Source organism: Gekko japonicus, unplaced genomic scaffold (assembly GCF_001447785.1).
Source record: "Gekko japonicus isolate JY-2015 unplaced genomic scaffold, Gekko_japonicus_V1.1 scaffold10, whole genome shotgun sequence".
NCBI classification, from domain to species: domain Eukaryota; kingdom Metazoa; phylum Chordata; class Lepidosauria; order Squamata; family Gekkonidae; genus Gekko; species Gekko japonicus.
This window is the reverse complement of record NW_015167526.1, coordinates 23,358-45,024: the sequence shown is the minus strand read 5'-3', so window position 1 is coordinate 45,024 and position 21,667 is coordinate 23,358. Positions and strand designations below refer to the sequence as shown.

General features: G+C 51.0%; 1 protein-coding gene across 1 annotated transcript in view; it reads left to right on the top strand.

Annotated features, from left to right (window-relative positions):
- Positions 1–21,667, top strand: part of ANKRD13A (ankyrin repeat domain 13A) — a 30,103-nt gene that overhangs the window by 1,677 nt on the left and 6,759 nt on the right. The window contains 10 exon segments of the mRNA XM_015413206.1: positions 5,225–5,357; positions 7,345–7,469; positions 8,240–8,285; positions 12,323–12,373; positions 12,376–12,462; positions 13,079–13,274; positions 15,214–15,280; positions 16,109–16,190; positions 18,753–18,814; positions 20,138–20,268. Of these exon segments, the coding sequence (XP_015268692.1) occupies positions 5,225–5,357; positions 7,345–7,469; positions 8,240–8,285; positions 12,323–12,373; positions 12,376–12,462; positions 13,079–13,274; positions 15,214–15,280; positions 16,109–16,190; positions 18,753–18,814; positions 20,138–20,268 (980 nt within the window).

Sequence of the window (21,667 nt, the reverse complement as noted above, 5' to 3'; positions counted from 1 at the left end):
CCATCAGGAGGTCCACCAGTGGGGCCAGGACATTAGAAGCCCTCCCACTGTTGACCCCCCCCAAGCACCAAGATGACAGAGCATCACTTGCCCCAGAGTCCCTATCTATACCTTGTGGCTAATAGCCACTGATGGACCTCTGCTCCATATGCTTATCTAATTCCCTTTTGAAGCCGTCCATGCTTGTAGCTGCCACCACTTCCTGTGGCAGTGAATTCCAAGTGTTAATCACTCTTTGGGTGAAGAAGTACTTCCTTTTATCCGTTCTAACCCGACCGCTCAGCAATTTCATGGAGTGCCCACGGGTTCTTGTATTGTGAGAAAGGGAGAAAAGTACCTCTTTCTCTACCTGCTCTTTCCCATGCATAATCTTATAAACCTCAATCATGTCACCCCTCAGTCGTCGTTTCTCCAAGCTAAAGAGCCCTAAGCGCCTTAACCGTTCCTCATAGGGAAAGTGTTCCAACCCTTTTATCATTCGAGTTGCTCTTTTCTGCACTTTTTCCAAAGCTATAATATCCTTTTTAAGGTGTGGTGACCAGAATTGCACACAGTATTCCAGATGAGGTCGCACCATTGATTTATATAGCGGCATTATGATATTGGCTGATCTGTTTACAATACCCTTCCTAATAATCCCCAGCATAGCATTGGCCTTCTTTATTGCAGTCACACACTGTCTCGACATTTTCAGTGAGTTATCTACTACAACTCCAAGATCTCTCTCTTGATCTGTCTCTGCCAGTTCAGACCCCATCAACGTGTATTTATAGTTAGGATTTTTGGCTCCAATGTGCATCACCTTGCACTTGGCCACATTGAACCCCATTTGCCATGTTGACGCCCACTTGCCCATCTTTGACAGATCCCTTTGGAGTGCCTCACAATCCTCACTGGTTTTCACCACCCTGAACAACTTCGTATCATCCGCAAATTTAGCCACTTCACTGCTTACTCCCAACTCCAAATCATTAATGAACAAGTTAAAAAGCAGTGGACCAAGTACTGATCCCTGTGGTACCCCACTGCTTACACCCCTCCACTGGGAGAACTGCCCATTTATACTCACTCTCTGTTTTCTATTAATTAGCCAGTTTTTGATCCATAAAAGGACTTGTCCTTTTATCCCATGATTTTTGAGCTTGCTTAGGAGCCTTTGATGAGGAACTTTATCAAAAGCTTTCTGGAAGTCAAGGTAAACAATATCTATTGGATCCCCCTTGTCCACATGTTTGTTCACCCCCTCAAAGAACATTAACAGGTTAGTGAGACAAGATCTTCCCTTACAGAACCCATGTTGAGTCTGCCTCAATAGGTTTTGTTCATCTATGTGCCTACTAATTCTTTCCTTAATAATGGTTTCCACCAATTTACCCGGTATCGACGTCAGACTGACAGGCCTGTAATTTCCCGGATCTCCTCTGGAACCCTTTTTAAAGATGGGAGTGACATTAGCTACCTTCCAGTCCTCAGGAATGGAGGCTGATTCTCCAGCTATACTATGGAGTGTCCCTAAATCAGAGAACGAGTGGATCAGAGTCTCTCTGTAGAATGGCAAAGTAAAAATGGAGGAAACCCCCCCCCCAATTGTTTTCAGAACATCTGAGTCTCTGCCCTCCTGGGCCTGCAGACATGTCAGTCAAAGGAAAAGGCTAGCTGAAAAGGACCTTGAAATATGGGGGAGGAAGGGGAAAGATCTCATGAGCTCTGAGCTCATCTCAGTGCAAGGTGCCGTGATGCCAATTCAGGGCAAAGCCCCGGGTGGGGTATGGTATGTGTCTGCCCAGTGATCATCAGGAAAGAACAGCTACCTCCTGTCAGCTGCTCAAGCTCCAAGGCATGGTTTTCCAAACTGTGTTGCAAAGTGGAGGCGTCTGAAGTTTCCTCACCCTCCAGGTTTCCCTAAAAGACACTTTTCCAACCACTTCCAAGCCTGCAAAGTGCTATGGGGTAACAGAACCAGCCAATGCCTGGTATGTCTTGACCGTGTGTGTTCTAGAACACACCCCAGATTCCTTTGGGTACACTGAGTTTCCATTAGTGGTGTTAAGGATCTAAATTGATGCAGGAAAATTACATATTTGAATGCTACTGCTCTTATGGATTTGTTGGGTGCAGGAGGTGGAATTCCAGACCTTCGCAAACCTTGATTTCTCCTTGTATTTGGGCAGCTAAGCAGAAAGTGTTTCCTTGTCTGTTTGCGTTTTTGCCCCACTGTTCCCCCAAGGAGCTCAAAGCAGCATACGTGGCACAGAATTTGAATAAGAACATAAGAGAAGCCAATGTTGGATCAGGCCAGTGGCCCATCCAGTCCAACACTCTGTGTCACACAGTGGCCAAAAATGTCACAATCCTATCTATACCTTGTGGTTCATAGCCACTGATGGACCTCTGCTCCAGATGTTTATCCAATTCCCTCTTGAAGCCGTCCATGCTTGAGGCCGCCGTCACCTCCAGGTCTTCTCATTCCAAGTCCGGTCTCTGCTGCACCACACCTGCTTTCCCTGTCTCTCCGTCTCCCCGGTCACTCCAGTTGTTCTCAAAAGCATAAGCATTTCTGCCTGGCTTTCAGAGACAGATTCTAACGATGCAGAAGAAAGGTAACTTAACAACACCGTGGGTGTGGAGAAAATATTTTCAGCCACTTGAAAGGAGGCCAAGAAGACAGGCGGGTGTGATGGATGTGTTTGCCTTTTGTACCTGAAAGCAACCAGTCAGCTCTGGTGGAATCCTGGCACCAGTGCTCCCTCTAAGTTGTGGAGTCTTGTGAGCAAAAATTCTACTTTGTGAACTACTGGCATTAAAATTGTGAGCCAGCCTTTTGGCTACTGCATACATTAGTTTGCTGTCTGGAGCCATCCTTCCTGAGCTAAGCCAGAAATGTGTGAGCTGGAGGCTAGCTCACAGTAACTCATCTTAGAGGGAACACTGCCTGGCACCGCAAGAGACTACTGCCAGAAATTATGCCACTTTAGGCTGTTGTCAGGGCAGTTAATCTCTCCCCACCCCCGTTAAAGACTTAAACAGGCAATTTTCCTTCTGTCTGCTCAGCCCTTCTGTCTCTCTCTTCCCCAAGCAAAACTAGCCAGTTCCAAATTGTGAGAAGTGATTTCTGTTTGGAGAAGTTGGTCAATATATTCACTTCCTTCCCTTGGTGGAACAGAGAACGATTTCTGAGCAAGGTTAGGCAAGCTCAGAAGGCGGGCGGGCAGGGGCAGTAAGAGGCTTCATCCCACAGCTACCCGGAATTCCACCCCCGCTGAGAGCAAATTTGCCAACTCATTCTGCCTGAGAGCTTTTAGTGTCCCTAATACTCGTCGTGGACATGCCAAAGTTAATTTGAATTAAATGGGTAATGTTTGAAATGCTATTGTTGCGGTTCATGGTTTTGTCCGGCATAAGCCAAAAGGCATAGTCCCCTGCCCCAAGGAGTTTACACTTTCAAAGTAGGAGGCCGTCTGAAGCAGTGAGTCAGGTTCTGGCACGCAGCTGTCAACCGGAACGTTAACAAAGCTATTAAATGGGGCCTTTGTAGCTGCTTTTCATTAAAATCAAGGTTCTTGAACATCCCAGTTCTGAGCATGTGTTTACTTAGAAGACTGCCTCACCAAGTCCCTTGGCGGTGCGTATCCGACCGGAGCCTGCGACTCCTGATTAATGAATTTTTACCAAAGCTCAGTAACAGCCTTCCGGTATCTCAGCAAGAACTTGGTTGCATTTACGTTCAGCCAATCAACACATTTTCAGTTGATTAATTCTCTGTTCTTCATTGATGAATTTGTTAGTTGTTCTATGGTCCTAACTGTTTCTTCCCGCTTCTTCTGTTCCTGGCCCTTAACAAATGCAGCTCAGCGCCTAGCGCACCATATCGACCGCAGATAATGGGAGGACGACCCGTCTTCTTTGGCCTTCTGTTGACTCTTGCTCTTTTCCTTTAGTGATAGCGGCTCTTCTGTTTCAGATTTCTCAGGCTAGTAGTGACCGACCTGCGTCAGGTGGGAGCGTGTTGCCGTTTGCATGCTCGTGGCTCTTTCTGCCTTGTGTGTTTTGCATTTTGTAGCGGTCTGTCAAGAGCTCTCATTGTCCTCTGTGTGTGTGTGTGTGTCTCACCCATGTGGGGATGTGGTTCCAGAGGCCATCTGTTTCCATAACGTCACCAGACATTTTACAAAGTTTGCTTTGTAAATGTTGTCACCCACTCTGCGTGTCCTCAGGCATTCGTTTCATAGCTCCTCCTAGTAGCTGTGTAGGGTGACAGCAGTTCCTGGTACAGAAAAGCAGAGGCTGGAACTCCACTTTTGGTTTTTAAAATTGGTGATGTGGGGCTAGCTTGCCAACCACAGGAAACGAGAGTAGGGGCACGCAGCCAGGGAATGGCTGCCTCCAAGAGGCAAGATCACAGCCTGCGGGAGGAGGGAGGCCTTGCCCTCTTGCTTGGCCAGTAGGAGAGGCTCCTGCAAGAAAGGTTAGGGCCGGGTAGAGGAAAGTGAGATAGTGGCCTTGTTCCTTCTAGGCTTGGCTTGATTCACTCCACGGTCCACCCTTTCAGGCATGGCCAGCAGCTATGAATCTCTATGTGGGAGCCAGAGAAGAGCTTGCGTATGCTCCCCCCCCCCCCCGTGGTGCTCTGATTTGAGTAAGAATGTCAGAAAACCAGAATGCGGCTGGCAGATCCTCTTCCTGCGTTGCGCTTTCAGGGCCTTTGCAGGTACAATTGTCAGTTCAGTGATTATCAGTCCCTGGAACCTTTAAATTAAGAGGCTCGGGGGGTGTCTGGAATGACCCCAGCAGAGATGCAGTCAGAGCAGCCAGCACTGGGCTGGATTGGTCCAGTGGTCAGTCATGATAGGAGCCAGCTTCACGGACAGAAGTTGTGATAAAATCCACCCACTCCTGGTTCCCCAGATCTTCCTCTATTTAATAGATGCTGGGTATACAGGAAAAGCTGCTGTTTGGAACGATATCTTTCCCCAGACTTCCTTGGGTAGGGTTTAAAAAGCGAGATCCATTGCGTTGACTGGGGATTGCTGTCTGGTTTTAAGCTTGCCTGCCTGTGTCCTGAGAGGCAACACAGCCGCAGCCCTGCAGCATCCTGCGCAGAGTCCATGGTGCGTCCTGCAGGCCTCCATTGAAGCATCATCGTGCTGAACGTTTGTGCTCGACCCCATGTGTTGCGGCCATCGTGTCTGCCTGGGAGGAAGTCTAACTGTTGGCTCTTCAGCAGGCTGTGGAACAGCGGGATCCTCGCGGCCGGACCCCGCTGCACCTTGCCGTTTCGCTGGGATACATTGAGTCTGCCAAAGTCCTGCTGCGGCACAAGGCAGACGTCACCAAAGAGAACGCTTCAGGGTGGACAGGTAAGAGGTTGCCCCTTCTCCTTAAGCAGGCAGCAGAAGTAAGAGTGAGGGAGATCTTTGGCCTTGATGCTGTGGACTTTTGGCTGGAGACAACAGGCAGGTGTGGGAGCTTCTGAGATTCAAAGACAGAGAAAGTCCAGGGAACTAAGGAGGGACTGGAAGCCACATGTGGAGGGGGCATGTGCTTCCTTTGGATTCAACAAATACACAGGGATCCCCAGCCTTTTGCGCCTGTGGGCACCTTTAGAGTTCTGACACAGCGTCATGGGCACAACCACAAAACGGCTGCCACAAAATTTATTTATGTTAAAAATTGTGCCCTGCCTTTCTGCCCTCACAAGAGCCACCAAGACAGCTAACAACTTAAAACATAAGTGAGAAGTTTACATTATGAAACCATTAAAATCAATCCCCCTCCCAAACATTTATCATTAAAACATTTTAAAAAGTGTTAAAAAACAGAATTAAAACATAGACAAAACAGTTAAAACATGTGTGTGTGTGTTGTGCCCTCAAGTTGCTTCCAACTTATGGCAACTTGTGAATCAGCGTTCTCCAAAACACACATAAAACATAAAAACATTGAATCATAGAATCATAGAGTTGGAAGGGACCTCCAGGGTCATCTAGCCCAACCCCCTGCACAATGCAGGAAATTCGCAGCTACCCCCCCCAACACCCACAGTGACCACTGTCCCATTGGTTAGGGAGGAGCGATCATTCAGGAAATGCCAAATGGAACAAACAGCTCTTTATCCTCTGGCGGAAGATGGCAACAGAAAGAGACAGACGACTTTCCCTGTGGAGAGAGCTCCAGAGCTTTGGTGCCATGACCAAGAGAGGCCGTCTCTTGGCCTGCCACCCACCTAGTCATAGAAGACGACCATAGTGATTGGGCAGGTTTGTAAGGGGTTAGGTGGTCCTCCAGGTGTGTTGGTCCCAAACCATACACGGCTTTGAAGATCAAGATATAAGAACCTAAGAGACGCCAATGTTGGATCAGGCCAAAGGCCCATCCAGTCCAACACTCTGTCACACAGTGGCCAAAAATACCAGGTGCCATCAGGAGGTCCAGCAGTGGGGCCAGGACCCCAGAAGCCCTCCCACTGTTGCCTCCCCCAAGCACCACAAATACAGAGTATCCCTTGCCCCAGACCGAGAGTTCCTATCTATACCTTGTGGCTAAAAGCCACTGATGGACCTCTGCTCCAGATGTTTATCCAATTTCCCCTTATAAGAACATAAGAGAAGCCAATGCTGGATCAGGCCAATGGCCCATCCAGTCCAACACTCTGCGTCACACAGTGGCCAGAAATACCAGGGGCCATCAGGAGGTCCAGCAGTGGGGCCAGGACACGAGAAGCCCTCCCACTGTTGCCTCCCCCAAGCACCACAAATACAGAGCATCCCTTGCCCCAGACCGAGAGTTCCTATCTATACCTTGTGGCTAAAAGCCACTGATGGACCTCTGCTCCAGATGTTTATCCAATTTCCCCTTATAAGAACATAAGAGAAGCCAATGCTGGATCAGGCCCGTGGCCCATCCAGTCCAACACTCTGCGTCACACAGTGGCCAGAAATACCGGGTGCCACCAGGAGGTCCAGCAGTGGGGCCAGGACACGAGAAGCCCAGCACCTTGACTTGTGCCCAGCAACAAATCGGAAGCCAGTGTAGATGGGCCTAGAGTGGGGGGTGGGGTGGTCCTTACAGTCCACAAAATGGCTACCGCGGCTGCCCTTCCGTCAGACAGTGAAGATAACTTGTACTGCGGAGGCAGCTGCTGCCATAGCAACATCTTTACAGACCTGCAGAGCCCATTGCATCTCCAGTGGCCAATCGGATGCCCCACCTGGCTCTGCCCTTTTTGTCCAAACACTTGTCAGGCAGCAAAGGTGTTGGGGGGCACCACATCAGGGACCCCAGAAGAGCAAGTCTTCGATTTCCAGCCTCTTTCTGCCACTTGACCTCTGTTTGTCTCTCCTCCAGTCCTGCACGAGGCAGTAAGCACCGGGGATCCTGAGATGGTTCATGTGATCCTGCAGCATCGGGATTATCATCAGACGTCCACAACCCTCGGTGGGGTCCCAGAACTGCTCCAAAAAATTAATGAGGTACAGAGCCGGGGGAGGCATGAAAGGTGTACCCTCAACAGTGGCTGCTTTAAAGTCGAGTTTCAGTGAAAAGGCCATTTCATCATTTAGTCCTGTTTCCCCCATAAGAGCACCAGCCGGGTCCCTGCTGATAATCCACCAAATGTAACCTTTTTCTTTCAAACAGCAGCCTAACAAAGGTGCCATACAGCAATCCCACTTTGAACACTGTATGCAGATTCCTGCAGTCCTGAGGAAACAGCTCTCTCTGTGCTATGGATGACACTTTGGGCTGTATTTACATCCAGTTCAGCCAGTCGTGCTATGAAGCTCCCCCCCCCCACATTTATGAACAAAGTTACACGCAGGTTGAAGAGTGCTAAATGAAGCAACTTTGTAAGCGGTGTCTGTGTACTGTCAGTGGGGCACGATGGCTGTCCTGTGTTACGTCTTTGTTTTCGTGGGTTTTCTTCCCACCCTTCCTCATAGATCTCTCCTGCTCCGCTTTATTCTTACAACAGCCCTGTGAGGTAGTGAGGCAAAGCCTGGCCCAAAGTCATGCAGTAAGCCTCCCACCAAGTAGGGTTTTGAACCTAGGTTTCTCTGCTTTACTTCAGCATCCTAATCATTGCACGACTCTAGGCGCACACTAAATGTGAAGCGCTTATCCATATGCTTAATTCCGTGGTGCGTTGGTTTATTTTGTTGCCTTCAGGGCAGATTGTAGACTTCCGCGAGGCCCCGTCCTGTGCCGGACTCAGCTTTGCTTCCCTTTTATTTTTCTGTGCCAGACTCCAGATTTTTACGTGGAAATGAAGTGGGAGTTCACCAGTTGGGGTAAGTCTGGATCAAGCTGCCTGCCTTTTTCTCTGAGGCAGTTTCTGCCCTTTTGGGTTTCACTGCCTCTTCCTTGGGCTGATTCTTTCCCCTCTGTTGTGGGGAGGGGAAGGGAAAGGAGATTGTAAGCTGCTCTGAGACTCCTTCGGGTAGTGAAGGGTGGGGTAAGAACATAAGAACATAAGAGACGCCAATGTTGGATCAGGCCAAAGGCCCATCCAGTCCAACACTCTGTGTCACACAGTGGCCAGAAATACCAGTGCCATCAGGAGGTCCAGCAGTGGGGCCAGGACATTAGAAGCCCTCCCACTGTTGACCCCCCCCCCCAAGCACCAAGAAGACAGAGCATCACTTGCCCCAGAGCCCCTAGCTATACCTTGTGGCTAATAGCCACTGATGGACCTCTGCTCCATATGCTTATCTAATTCCCTTTTGAAGCCGTCCATGCTTGTAGCACCCACCACTTCCTGTATAAATCCAGTCTCCTCTTCTCTTCTTTGCCTTCTCTTTGTCAGAACAACGAAGGCCTCATTTTACAAAAGCCAGCACATTTGAAAGGGCCGAAAGCATTTTGAGTTCTTTGGCGCAATGTAAATTTGCTTACATTGGGTTTCCTCATGCGGTTTCATTCCTGTCACCCGGGCAGGATATGTGGACAGAATGATTTGAGGGGCTGGGGCCCCTTTCCTATGAGAACATGCTTTTTGTTGTCGTTGTTCAGTCGCACAGTCGAGTCCGACTCTTCACGACCCCATGGACCAGATCACACCAGGCCTTCCTGTCTTCTGCCGTCCTCTGAAGTTTGCTGCAGTGTTTTTTTTTTTTAAAAAAAAAGACCCCTAACTGCAGGGAGAGGGTGTGATGGGGTTTATGAAACTGCCCATGGTTTGCAGAAAGGGGTCAGAGTGGTATTTTTCCCCCCTTTCCCAAATTGCTAGAACTTGTGGACACCAAGAGATTGGTGGGTGTGAGGACGTTCAGGCAGGACAGATTAAAGGAAGGGCTGTACACTGTGAGAGCAGCGTTGGGCAGTGGTTGGAGTGGGAGGGCCTGTGGCTCAGTAGCCGAGCATCTTCTCGGCATGCAGAAGGTCCCAGGTTCAATCCCCAGCTGTATCTCCAGTTTTTAGTATTTATTTTATTATTAACAGATTTTTATCCCACCCTTCCCTGCACGCGGGGCTCAGGGCGGCTCACAACAATTGAAACACAGCTAAAACAATAAAATTAATAAAACCTCCAATCAGTTATACAATGACTAATGAAAACCCAAGATGGCCCATAAACATAGGCGCCTGATGCTCCTGTGGGTCTGTAGAGATGTGCCCAGATTTAACCAGTGGCCGGTGCACAAACGCCCCCAACAGTCCCTGGGCATACCAGGTCAGGGGGGTGAAGCAGGGGAGGCCAGCATAACGGGACACCTGTCACCTCAGCCACAGGCCTGGAAGAACATCTCCGTTTTACAGGCCCTGCGGAACTGAAGCAGCTCCCGCGGGGCCCTGATCTCACCCGAAAAGGCTCTGTCTGTGACTGAGGCTAGACGAATGTCCTTTGGGCTGGGGGCCACCAGCAGCTGTTGATCTGATGAGCTTAAAGCTCTTTGAGGGACATAGTGGGAGAGGCAGTCCTGCATCTATGTCGGTCCCAGACTGCTCAGGGCTTTGGAGGTTAACACCATAACCGCAGAGGCTCAGAGGTTAAGATGCTGAGCTGCAGACCGGAAGGTCTGTAGTTCGGCAGTTCGAGACCAGAGTGCCGCGTGATGGAGTGAGCTCCCGTCTCTGGCCCCAGCTCCTGCCGACCTAGCAGTTTGAAAGCAAGAAACTGCAAGTAGATAAATAGGTACCGCTTCAGTGGGAAGGTAACAGCGTTCCGTGCGCCTCGGCGTCTAGTTTTGCCGGCCACATGACCACGGAGAAGTCTTTGGACAGCGCTGGCTCTTCGGCTTGGAAACGGAGACGAGCACCCCCCCCTAGAGTTGGATTCGACTGGCTTTCGAGCAAGGGAAACCTTTACCTTTACTTTTACCATAAACTTGAACTGGATTTGGTGCTCCACTGGAGGCCAGTGCAGCTGGTGGAGCCCTGGTTAGCTATGTGCTCTAAAAGGTGCCTCCGTAAGGGCATGTGCCGCTGCACTTTGAACCAGTTGGAGTTTCCGAGTCAACCTTAAGGGCAGCCCAGCGTAGAGTGAGTTACAGTAGTCCAGTCTGGAGGTGACCATTGCATGGATTGCTGTGGCTAAGTCATGAGGGGAGAGATGGGGAACCAGTTGCCTGACCAGCTGAAGATGGTAAAAAGCTGTTCTGGCAACAGCTGTGACTTGGGCCTTCATAGAAAGAGAGGCATCCAAGATCACGCCCAGGCGTTGGTGTCAATGGGAGCTGGATCCCTAAATCCACCCGTCCATGACTCAGGGACGGGACCTCCGTCTTTGATGGATTCAGTTTCAGGCGGCTCTGCTGCAGCCAGCCAGCCACGGCTTCTAATACTCTGGCCAGAACCTCTGGGGCGGCACCCGGGCGGCTGTCCATCAACAGGTACAGCTGGGTGTCATCAGCGTACTGGTGACAACCCAGCCCAAATCTCCGTAGCAGCTGAGCAAGGGGGCTCATGTAAGATGCTAAATAACATAAGAGAGAGGATCACCCCCTGTGGGATGTTGCACACCAAAGGGTCTTGTGCGACTTAACATCAAATAAGGCTCCAAATATTTCTCAAATATACAATAATATGAAATACAAGAAATACAATGGATAGGCTAGGGATTTAAAGCAGTATCTACCATTTACTATTTAACACTCCCAAACGAAAGACTTCACAAATTCCAATTTCAGTGGACTGAAAAACATGAGCTTCAAATGTCCATAAAGCAAGTACATCCACTTCTTAAGACTTAAGCTATACAATGCAAGGCACGCTGCAATCAGCAAGTAGATCCAGTCCTTAGGACTTGAGACAAACAATAAGAAATAAGATGCAGTCAACTCATCCTCCAGATTAGATTATTCAATGAGTTTTCGATGCCTTCATCAGGACTGCGCATCAACAGGGGCTCCCAAAGAGGCACAGCCACAGGAACTTCTCAGCCAATAATGCCTCCAAACTGTCTTATTGTCCAATAATGCCTCCAAACTGTCTTACTGTTCTTGTATTTCATATTATTGTATAATTTGAGAAATATTTGAAGCCTTACTTGATGTAGATTTATATTTATTCATCTATTTCCTTAAATTGTTGTTAGCACACCAAAGGGTAGCACGGTGAAGCCCTCTCCCCAATCCCCACCCGGACTGGAATGGGTCCAGGATTTTTTAAAATTTTTACTTCTAAAGGATCCGGTAGGAAGTGACATGAAAGACCTCTGCCTGAGACCCTGGAGAGCCGCTGCCCGTTAGAGTAGACAAGACGGTCCCGGATCGGCCGCGGGCCGGCCTCAGCGGAAGGCAGCTTTGTGTTTCTTGAAGGAGGGTCTGGGGACCCTGGCTGACTTCCTCAGTTCCCGTTAAATGCCCTGGGTGACCCCGGGCTAGTCGTTCTCTTTCTGCCCAGCCCCCCCTTACGGAGGCGACTGTGAGGATGAATTGGAGGGGGGAAAGAACCATTTACGTAGCCCTGAGCTCCTCAGAGGGAGGGTGGGAGACACATGCAGAAAGTAAACAAACACCGCACAAAGATTGACTTATGGAATCCGCTGCCAGGCGATGCAGAGGTGCCCAGCAAATTCTATGGCTTTAAAAGGGGGGCTGGACAAATGCATGGCGCAGCAGGGTGTCAGTGTTTGCAATGGAACCTCCATGCTCTGTAGACCTCTAACAACGGGGGTTGTCCCCTCTGACCAGGGGTCTCTCTCTTTCTCTCTCTCTTTCTCGCCGTCTCTCTCTCTCTCTCTCTCTCTCTCTTTCTCTCTCTCTTTCTCTCTCTCTCTCTTTCTCTCTCCCTCCCTCCCTCTCTCCCTCCCTCTTTTTATTGCAACCTGCCTTCTTTCGAAAGGGGGTTCACATCCGGCTTCTGCTCTTTCTCTGCCTCCCAACAGTTCCGCTGGTTTCCCGCGTCTGCCCCAGCGACGTCTGCCGCATCTGGAAGAGCTAAAGCTGCGAGTTGACATCACCTTGCTTGGATTCGAAAACATGAGCTGGGAACGCGGAAGGCGCAGCCTGATCTTCAGGGGGGAAGGGGGGTGGAGCCTGGGACCTGTGAGTCAGGGAGGGGGGAGTGGAGTGGCAAGGGACTGCGGGGGGGGGTCCTTGCTCTGCCTGTTGGAGTCTGGGATTGGTCAGTTTAGAATCCACCCTGTTCCATTGCATACATATCCTAAGCCTGATGAGCAAACTAATACTCAAAATATTCACAGGTTCAGAGACCTTGGGGAGGGTCCGTGGCTCAGTGGCAGAACCTCTGCTTGGCATGCAGAAGGTCCCAGGCTCAATCCCCGGCAGCGTCTCCAGTTAAAAGGATGTATCAGGAGGTGATGTGAAAGACCTCTGCCTGAGACCCTGGACAGCTGCTGCCAGTTTGACTTGAAGAACGGAGGGCTTCCAGTTTTTAGGGACAAGGCTTTTGCAAACATGAGCACAGAGGACTCTGCCTGGTGCTGAACCTGACCCTGGGTCCATCCAGGTCAGTCTTGTCTACTCAAACCAGCAGCTGCTCTCCCGGGTCTCAGGCAGAGGGTCTTTCTGATTACCTTTTGACTGGTCCTTTAAACAGGAGAGGCTGAGCAGGTGTCCTGCCACTGAGCCATGGCTTCTCCTCACTCTTGTGGCCTTTGTCTCCTCTCTCCCCACCACAGACACGGGGAACTGGGCAGAGCTGATCGAGGTGAACCACGACGAGAAGGTGGTTGCAACGGAGCGCTTTGAAATCACCCAGCAGATCCAGCGCTTGACCTTGGACTCCATGACCCCCAAGAGCAAGGAGGTGGAGAGGCGGCTGACCTCCCCCATCATCAGCACCTTGCTGGATACCAGGAACATCGCCTTCGAAAGGTGAGGGGGGCCTCTCTGCTGAGGGGGGGGGGTGACACAAGTACTGGGGGGGTCATGGGTACCTATGTGGAAGAGGCAGCCTGCCCCCCCCCCTCTGGTGACACAAGATCACATCAACTAAAAACAAAGCAAAATTGCTGTTTCATACTCTTTATGCAACCATGTATGGCTGCCCTGTAAGTGCTCACCTCCACGTTCAGAGGCAGTCAACCTCTGAATCCCAAAGCCAGGAGGCAACATCAGGGGAAGGCCTCAGCCTCTATGCCCTTTTGGTTGGCCCTCCAGAGGAACTAGCTGGCCACAGGGTGAGACAGGAGGCTGGACTAGATGCACTCTCACTGGTCTGATCCAGCAGGGTTCTTCTGATGTTCTTTTTGGGCTCTGTTGTTGGCCCTCCAGAGGAACGGGGTGGTCACAGGGTGAGACAGGGTGCTGGACTAGATGGACCCTCACTGGTCTGATCCAGCAGGGCTCTTCTGATGTTCTTACGAAGGCCTCAGCCTCTGCGCCCTGTTGTTGGCCCTCCAGAGGAACCGGGTGGCCACAAGGTGAGACAGGGCGCTGGACTAGATGGACCCTCACTGGTCTGATCCATCAGGGCTCTTCTGATGTTCTTATGAAGGCCTCAGCCTCTGCGCCCCGTTATTGGCCCTCCAGAGGAACCGGGTGGCCACAAGGTGAGACAGGCTGCTGGACTAGATGGACCCTCACTGGTCTGATCCATCAGGGCTCTTCTGATGTTCTTACGAAGGCCTTGGTCTCTGTGCCCTGTTGTTGGCCCTCCAGAGGAACTGGGTGGTCACAGGGTGAGACAGGATGCTGGACTAGATGGACCCTCACTGGTCTGATCCAGCAGGGCTCTTCTGATGTTCTTACAAAGGCCTCGGCCTCTGTGCTCTGTTGTTGGCTCTCCAGAGGAACTGGGTGGTCACAGGGTGAGACAGGGTGCTGGACTAGATGGACCCTCACTGGTCTAATCCATCAGGGCTCTTCTGACATTCTTATCAGGGGAAGGCCTTGGCCTCTCTGCCCTGTTGTTGGCCCTCCAGAGGAACTGGGGGGTCAAAGGGTGAGACAGGGTGCTGGACTAGATGGACCCTCACTGGTCTGACCCAGCAGGGCTCTCTGATGTTTTCCTGTTGCCCTCGGGAATGGTTGTGCCCTGGATTGCTGGGCTGAGAGGGTTGGGACCTCGTGTTGCATCGTGGCCCAGAGACAGAGCTCCTTCCTGGGAGGTCCCTGGTTCCACTCTGATGTTGGTCATAAGCTCAGAAAGCAGCCCTGGGTATGCCCCCCCCCCCACGCAGCCTCTGTCCTCCTCCCCATCTGCAGGATGGGACCAAAGAGATTCAAGTCCAGTCGCACTTTAGAGACCAACAGGATTTTGGGGGGGACGAGCTTCCAAGCATCCAGGCTCCCTTCACCAGGCTCTCGAAAGCTCCTACCCTGAAAATTCTGTTCCTCTCCCCGGTGCTCCTGGAGTCAGATCTCGTTTGTTTATTTGCTCGTTGCATTTCTACCCCGCCCTCCCAGCCGAAGCCGGCTGAGGGCGGCTTAACATAAAATCAACACGTAATTTACAATAAAGCATAAAGTACACGTGAGATTAAAGCAAAGGAGTTGTTCTGCTGCAGACCAGCAGGGCTCTCATCTGAAAAGGTGGCGGTGATAGTGGCCGTTGTGAGGGTTTTCACCAGGTGCTGCATGGGAAGGTTTCAGATGCGGCAAGGGCCATATACATGCTGTTGTCCTCATGCCTGCCCTGCAGTGCACCCAACTCTTCTCTTTGGTAGCAATAAGAGACGGAAGCCCTCCCAGTTGTATATTCAGGATCTGTGGCACTTTCTGTGGTGAGGCTGCCGGCTTGATGTCGCTTGACAACCGTGAAAAGGCCACCTTTGGAAGCGCAGATGCCTTCATAGTCTGCTTTCCCCTGCAGAAATACGTCCGGCTTCTGGGTCTGGAGAACGGAGAAGTCCGAAATGGTTAACGCTTACGACGCAAAGGTAGGGAGCCGGTCTGTGCCCTCGAACTCGAGTCCCTCTCTCCCGAGAGCTGCCAGGCGTTCTCGCGGCCCCGCTGGCACAGGGAACTTCCTCCAGCCTCTCGGTGGCTTCTCAGCAGCCTTAAGGGAGAGGGAACGGCTCACGCGTGCCAAGCAGCGTAGGATTCTGGCTTGCTGGTGTTTGACGGGAGGCATGGCCGAGGCCTGTAAAACCACGGCTGCTCTGTGGGAAAGTGAATAGGGTGGCCCCCATTAGAAACACAGAAACAGCCAGCGTGGAGTAATACGAAGTGGCTGTATTGTGTAGTAAGCAAAAGGGAAGTGGCAAATGAGCCCCAGGACTCTGTCCAACAAAACGTTTTGATGGCAGATGGCTTCAGTGGTGCTCAAAAGGGATTGCGATGGCCGCACAGAGGAACACCTCCTGAGTACTACTAGCCATGGCTGCCGCCTCCGTTTTGAAAGGCAGACTGCCCGATGCCAGAAACAAGACAGGTGGCAGCTTTTCTCCACGGAGCTCTGCCCGAGGGGTCCCACTGGCCTCTGTGGGCTAGAGTGTTCTTTGGGCCGGTCCAATGTGGCAAGGGTCTTCTCTTGCCCGGCAGAATCTGCAGGCTCTCAGAGAAGCTGGCTCGTTGGCTGAGGGATTTCTGCCTGTGTGGCCTGTTGGCACACAAAGAATTACCTCAACTTGCCAGCAGATGGCACTTGGGACTCTTCCAAAGGTGCTCCCCAAGTCTCAGCCCATCGGCGGCAGGAGGAGGCGAGGGGCCGGCGCGGAGGCCTCCGTTTGCCAAGAGCCACAGCGCCTCCTCCCGTTTCCCCCAAGGTCTACACCGCAAACAATGTGAACGTGGTGACCAAGATTCGAACAGAGCACTTGACTGAAGAGGAGAAGAGGCGATACAAAGGTAATTCCCTCCTGTTAGCAAATGCCGGGCCCAGGGATCGGAGGGTGGACTTCCTGTCGTATACCAACTCAGTGACAGAACACGTTCCCTGCTTGATGTTTTCTGGGGCTCTTAAACTCGATTCTCTGGCTGGATGGCCTGCTTCAGTTCATGCCGCAAGGATAATCCTTTGTACCGGTGTGCCGGCTGTCGGTCAGTGGTCGAATCTGCATTTGTCTTTCCCACCGGTGACCCAGCCTTCTGACACCATCTTTAAAAAAGCTGTCTACATTTGGTGTCCTTTTCACACCTCAACAGTGCTAGCATACTTCTGCACGTCCGCATATGTTTATTGCGCAGCTCCACTGTCATTGCACCTCTGCACTCCAAACATTCAAACAAGCATAGAGAAAAACGGCGTCACAGCAGCACGGAACTGATTAAAAAATGCAAATGCAGATTCGACCAGTTCTTCCTTTGAATGGGCCCCGAAGTAAAGCATCACGATACAAACAGCAGAAGCGACAGTATTGACTTGCTGCCTGTTCTAAGAATACCAGTTTTTGACCCTCTGTTTTTGCGCCTCCCTCTCCCCCAATAGTCCTTTTCGTCTAGCTCCTTAAGAGAATCAGTTTACAGACCTGCTCTTGAACTATAGAGAGGGCAGCAAGGCAGCTGTTTCCCCCTCTACCCCCCAAGCCCCTGTGTGATAAAAGCTCTCCCTTCCCTGGCAGTAGGATCTTTCACAAGTTTGTCACAGAAATATGGCAGAAAGGGGGCGGGGCGGAGTGGTGAATCCTGCCTCTGGCCAGTGGTCTGAAACAGCCCCCTTGCGGTCTGTGCCGGCCCTCCCTCCCTCCGCATGAGCAGGCGCAGAAAGCCAACATGGTGAGAGGGTGGAACCTCCAGATGCCACCCAGACACAGGGAGGGGGAAACAAACCTGACCCAGAAGCTGGAATCAAGAACCAAAATGGTGAGAAGAAAGTCTGACGAAGGGCCAATATTACATGTATTTATTAGAAAGACAGTTAAAAAACATACATCAGGGCCCAATGAGGACACTCATTGCTTGAGGACACGCTAGCTCTGACTTTGATAGCCACACAGGTGCTCTTCGGACCTAAATTGGAAGATGTTAAGAACAGAAGAACATAAGAGAGAAGCCAATGTTGGATCAGGCCAAAGGCTCTTTTAAGAACATAAGAACATAAGAGACGCCAATGTTGGATCAGGCCAAAGGCCCATCCAGTCCAACACTCTGTGTCACACAGTGGCCAGAAATACCAGTGCCATCAGGAGGTCCAGCAGTGGGGCCAGGACATTAGAAGCCCTCCCACTGTTGACCCCCCCCCCAAGCACCAAGAAGACAGAGCATCACTTGCCCCAGAGCCCCTAGCTATACCTTGTGGCTAATAGCCACTGATGGACCTCTGCTCCATATGCTTATCTAATTCCCTTTTGAAGCCGTCCATGCTTGTAGCACCCACCACTTCCTGTGGCAGTGAATTCCATGTGTTAATCACTCTTTGGGTGAAGAAGTACTTCCTTTTATCCGTTCTAACCCGACCGCTCTGCAGTTTCATGGAGTGCCCACGAGTTCTTGTATTGTGAGAAAGGGAGAAAAGTACCTCTTTCTTTACCTGCTCTTTCCCATGCATAATCTTATAAACCTCGATCATGTCACCCCTCAGTCGTCTTTTCTCCAAGCTAAAGAGCCCTAAGTGCTTTAACCTTTCCTCATAGGGAAAGTGTTCCAACCCTTTTATCATTTGAGTTGCCCTTTTCTGCACTTTTTCCAAAGCTATAATATCCTTTTTAAGGTGTGGTGCCCAGAACTGCACACAGTATTCCAAATGAGGTCTCACCATTGATTTATATAGGGGCATTATGATATTGGCTGATCTGTTTTCAATAGCCTTCCTAATAATCCCCAGCATAGCATTGGCCTTCTTTATTGCAGTCACACACTGTCTCGACATTTTCAGTGAGTTATCTACTACGACTCCAAGATCTCTCGACCAGTCTCATTCAGCAACTGTGCATTTGGCACCAGACACATGACTTTCACCTTTTGAGGCCTCACAAACATCTTTGTCATGTGTCTCTAGATCTTGCTGCTTAACTTTCCTCTTCCTGGTCCAATATTGACTTAACGGTTATCTTATTGCAATATGTATTAGAGTTGCGTGTCCCTCAATATTGTTTAACCTCTGAAGAAGGCCCCAATAGGGCAGAAACGCGTCAGGTCGTGTGTCTTGGCCCTGGTGTTTAGGCCGCTGGAACTTTTTTACGAGGCTTTCATTGGACCCTTATGTATGTTTTTAACCGTCTTTCTAATGAATACACGCATTTTTGTATGTTATAAGTTTCAACTAGGTTTTTAATATTGGCCCTTCATCAGACTTTCTTCTCACCCTTTTGGAACTTCGAGATGCTCCAAGTGGGTCACATGAACCAGATTGACTAGGGAGTGTGTGGGGGTGGGGGTGTCCATGGAAAGGTTTTGGTTTGGAGTCCGGGGGTGGCTGAGTATGCCTTGTGCTGACGGAGCAGACTTTGCTAATGGGCTCTTTTCCTCAAGCTGACAGAAATCCCTTTGAATCCTTTCTGGGCACCATCGAACATGAGTATGGCGCACAGCAGGTGAGTAAAAACTGCCTGGACCTAGATGTGTTGAGCATCACAAATGGGGGGGGGGCCCACAGGGGACTTCAGAATAGCAGGATGGGGGGGGGGGGTTGTTGGGATCGAGTAGGAACAGTCAGCAATAGTGTTTCCCCAAAGAGCAGGCAGCATGTTGGAGAACAGCAGTTTTATCACTCTCGACGCACCGCTATGGATGGCTTCGTAAAGGGCCTCCGTACATTCATAGAGAGGTCTGCTAAGCACGGTGATGAAAGAGAACTTCCATATTTAGAGGCAGTCAACCTCTGGATCCCAGTGCCAGGAGGGAAAGGCCTCTGCCTCTATTCCCTATTGCTGGACCTCCTCCAGAGGAACTGGCTGGCCCCTGTGTGAGACGAGAGGCTGGACTAGAGGGACCCTCGCTGGTCCCACCCAGCAGGGCTCTTCTGATGTCCATCAAGGCTTGGCTGTTCAGATGGTCTTAGAACCCAGAGTCGCTTCATCTCACAACCCCTGAGTGGTTATAGGTCTGGGGAGGAAGCATGCTACCATTTCAGAAACTTCAGGGTGTTCAGTCTGGCCTTGGTGTATGCAGATACCGAAAGTTTGGCTTGCTCATTAGCGTCCTCTTCTGTTACAAAGTGATATGACCTTTTCTATCTGTAATAAATATTGCCCCAAATTTTGAGAGACCCCCTTTGTCTAAGCCCTGTGGACAGTGGGAACGGCAGGGCATAGAATATGCTGATTCAGAACTTGCCCTACTTTGCCCCTCCAGAGCCAGTTTGGTGTCGTGGTTCAGTGCGCGGACTCTAATCTGGGAGAACCGGGGTTTGATTCCCCACTCCTTCACTTGCACCTGCTGGGTTACCTTGGGCCAGTCACAAGTTCTCTCAGAGCTGTCCTTGAAAAAGAGCAGTTTCTGTCAGAGCTCTCTCAGCCCCACCGACCTCACAGGGTGTCTGTGGTGGGGAGGGGGAGGGAAAGGAGTTTGTAAGCCGCTCTGTGGCTCCCTTCACTGAGTCAACCCATCTCCTTTTGGGTCTTTGGTGCAGTGGTCAAGAGTGGCGGACTCTAATCTGGGAGAGCCGGGTTTTGTTCCCCACTCCTCCTCCACTTGCACCTGGCTGGGTGACCTTGGGCAAGCCGTAGTTCTGACAAGAGCTGTCCTTGAAAAAGAGCCGTTTCTGTCGGAGCACTCTCAGCCCCACCTGCCTCACAGGGTGTCTGTTGTGGGGAGGGGAAGGGAGAGGAGTTTGTGAGCCGCTCTGAGACACCTTTGGGTAGTGAAGGGCGGGGTATAAATCCAGTCTCTTCTTCCTCTTCTTCTCCCTTGCACAGGACCTCACAACCGAATATGCCACAACAAACAACCCGACGGCCATCACTCCAGAGGAATATTTCGACCCAGACTTTGACCTGAAGGACAGGGACATCGGAAGGCCCAAGGAGGTCACCATTCGGACTCAGAAGTGAGGCCACTGCCTTGCCAGGCCTCTGGGCTCCCCTTGCCTTCGGACGAGTTGCTCTCGCAGGGCTGTGCGTTTGCAGGGGGGGCTTCTCTTCTTGCAGCCCAGCTTGCAGATCCCCACGTGGTTTCTCTCTGGAGCTGGCAGCGCTTCTGCCGGAAGCGAGATTCTCTCAATGCCGGGTGAAGGGAAGCGGCTTCCTGCCTGGCGGAGCCTGCTGGGGCTCAGCCTCTGAGCCAAGATCTGGGCTTGGGGGAGAAGAAGAAGAACAGATTGGATTTATGCCCCGCCCTTCACTCAGAGTCTCAGAGTGACTCCTTTCCCTTCCCCTCCCCACAACAGACACCCTGTGAGGTAGGCGGGCTGAGAGAACTCTGACAGAAACTGCTCTTTTTCAAGAACAGCTCTGACAGAACTATGGCTTACCCAAGGTCATCCAGCCAGGTGCAAGTGGAGGAGGAGTGGGGAATCAAACCCGGCTCTCCCAGATTAGAGTCCGCGCTCTTAACCACTACACCAAACTGGCTTCCAGGTCTCAAATGAGGCTTTTTAAACATTGACCTGAGCCCCGCACTTCTCACCTTATCCATTTCCCACAGATTCCAGGCCCTGCCAAACCTTTGAGGGTTGATAATGAACACCACCGGGAAGAATGAGCAAAAGTTCTCCCCATGATTACACCTGTTTCTCCCAAACAGCAGAAGAGTAGCTGGTCTGGCGTAGCGGTTGAATGCACGGACTCTAATCTGGGAGAACCGGGTTTGATTCCCCACGCCTCCACTCGCAGCTGCTGGATGACCTTGGGGAAGCCATAGTCCTGTCAGAGCTGTTATCTCAAGGACAGTTTCTGTCAGAGCTCTCTCAGCCCCGCCTACCTTACAGGGTGTCTGTTGTGGAGAGGGGAAGGGAAAGGAGTTTGTGAGCCGCTCTGAGACTCCTTTGGGTAGTGAATGGCAGGGTATGAATCCAATCTCCTCCTCCTCTTCTTCTCCTCCTCCTCTAATCTGGGAGAACCGTGTTTGAATCCCCACTCCTCCACTTTCACCTGTTGGATGACCTTGGGCAAGCCGTAGTTCTGACAAGAGCTGTCCTTGAAAAAGAGCAGTTTGTGTCAGAGTTCTCTCAGCCCGCGTGCCTCACAGGGTGTCTGTTGTGGGGAGGGGAAGGGAAAGGAGCTTGTCAGTTGCTCTGAGACTTCGAGTGAAGGGTGGGGTATAAATCCAATCTCCTCCTCCTCCTCCTCCAAGCCATGTCTGTGCTACAGGGCAGGATTCATGTGACTGAAAACTACTTTGCGCAACTCCCCTCCCCAATCCCTCAGACAGGAAACTAGCTAGGAGGAGGCTATGAATAAAAACCCTTCCTTCCTTCCTTCCTTCCTTCCTTCCTTCCTTCCTTCCTT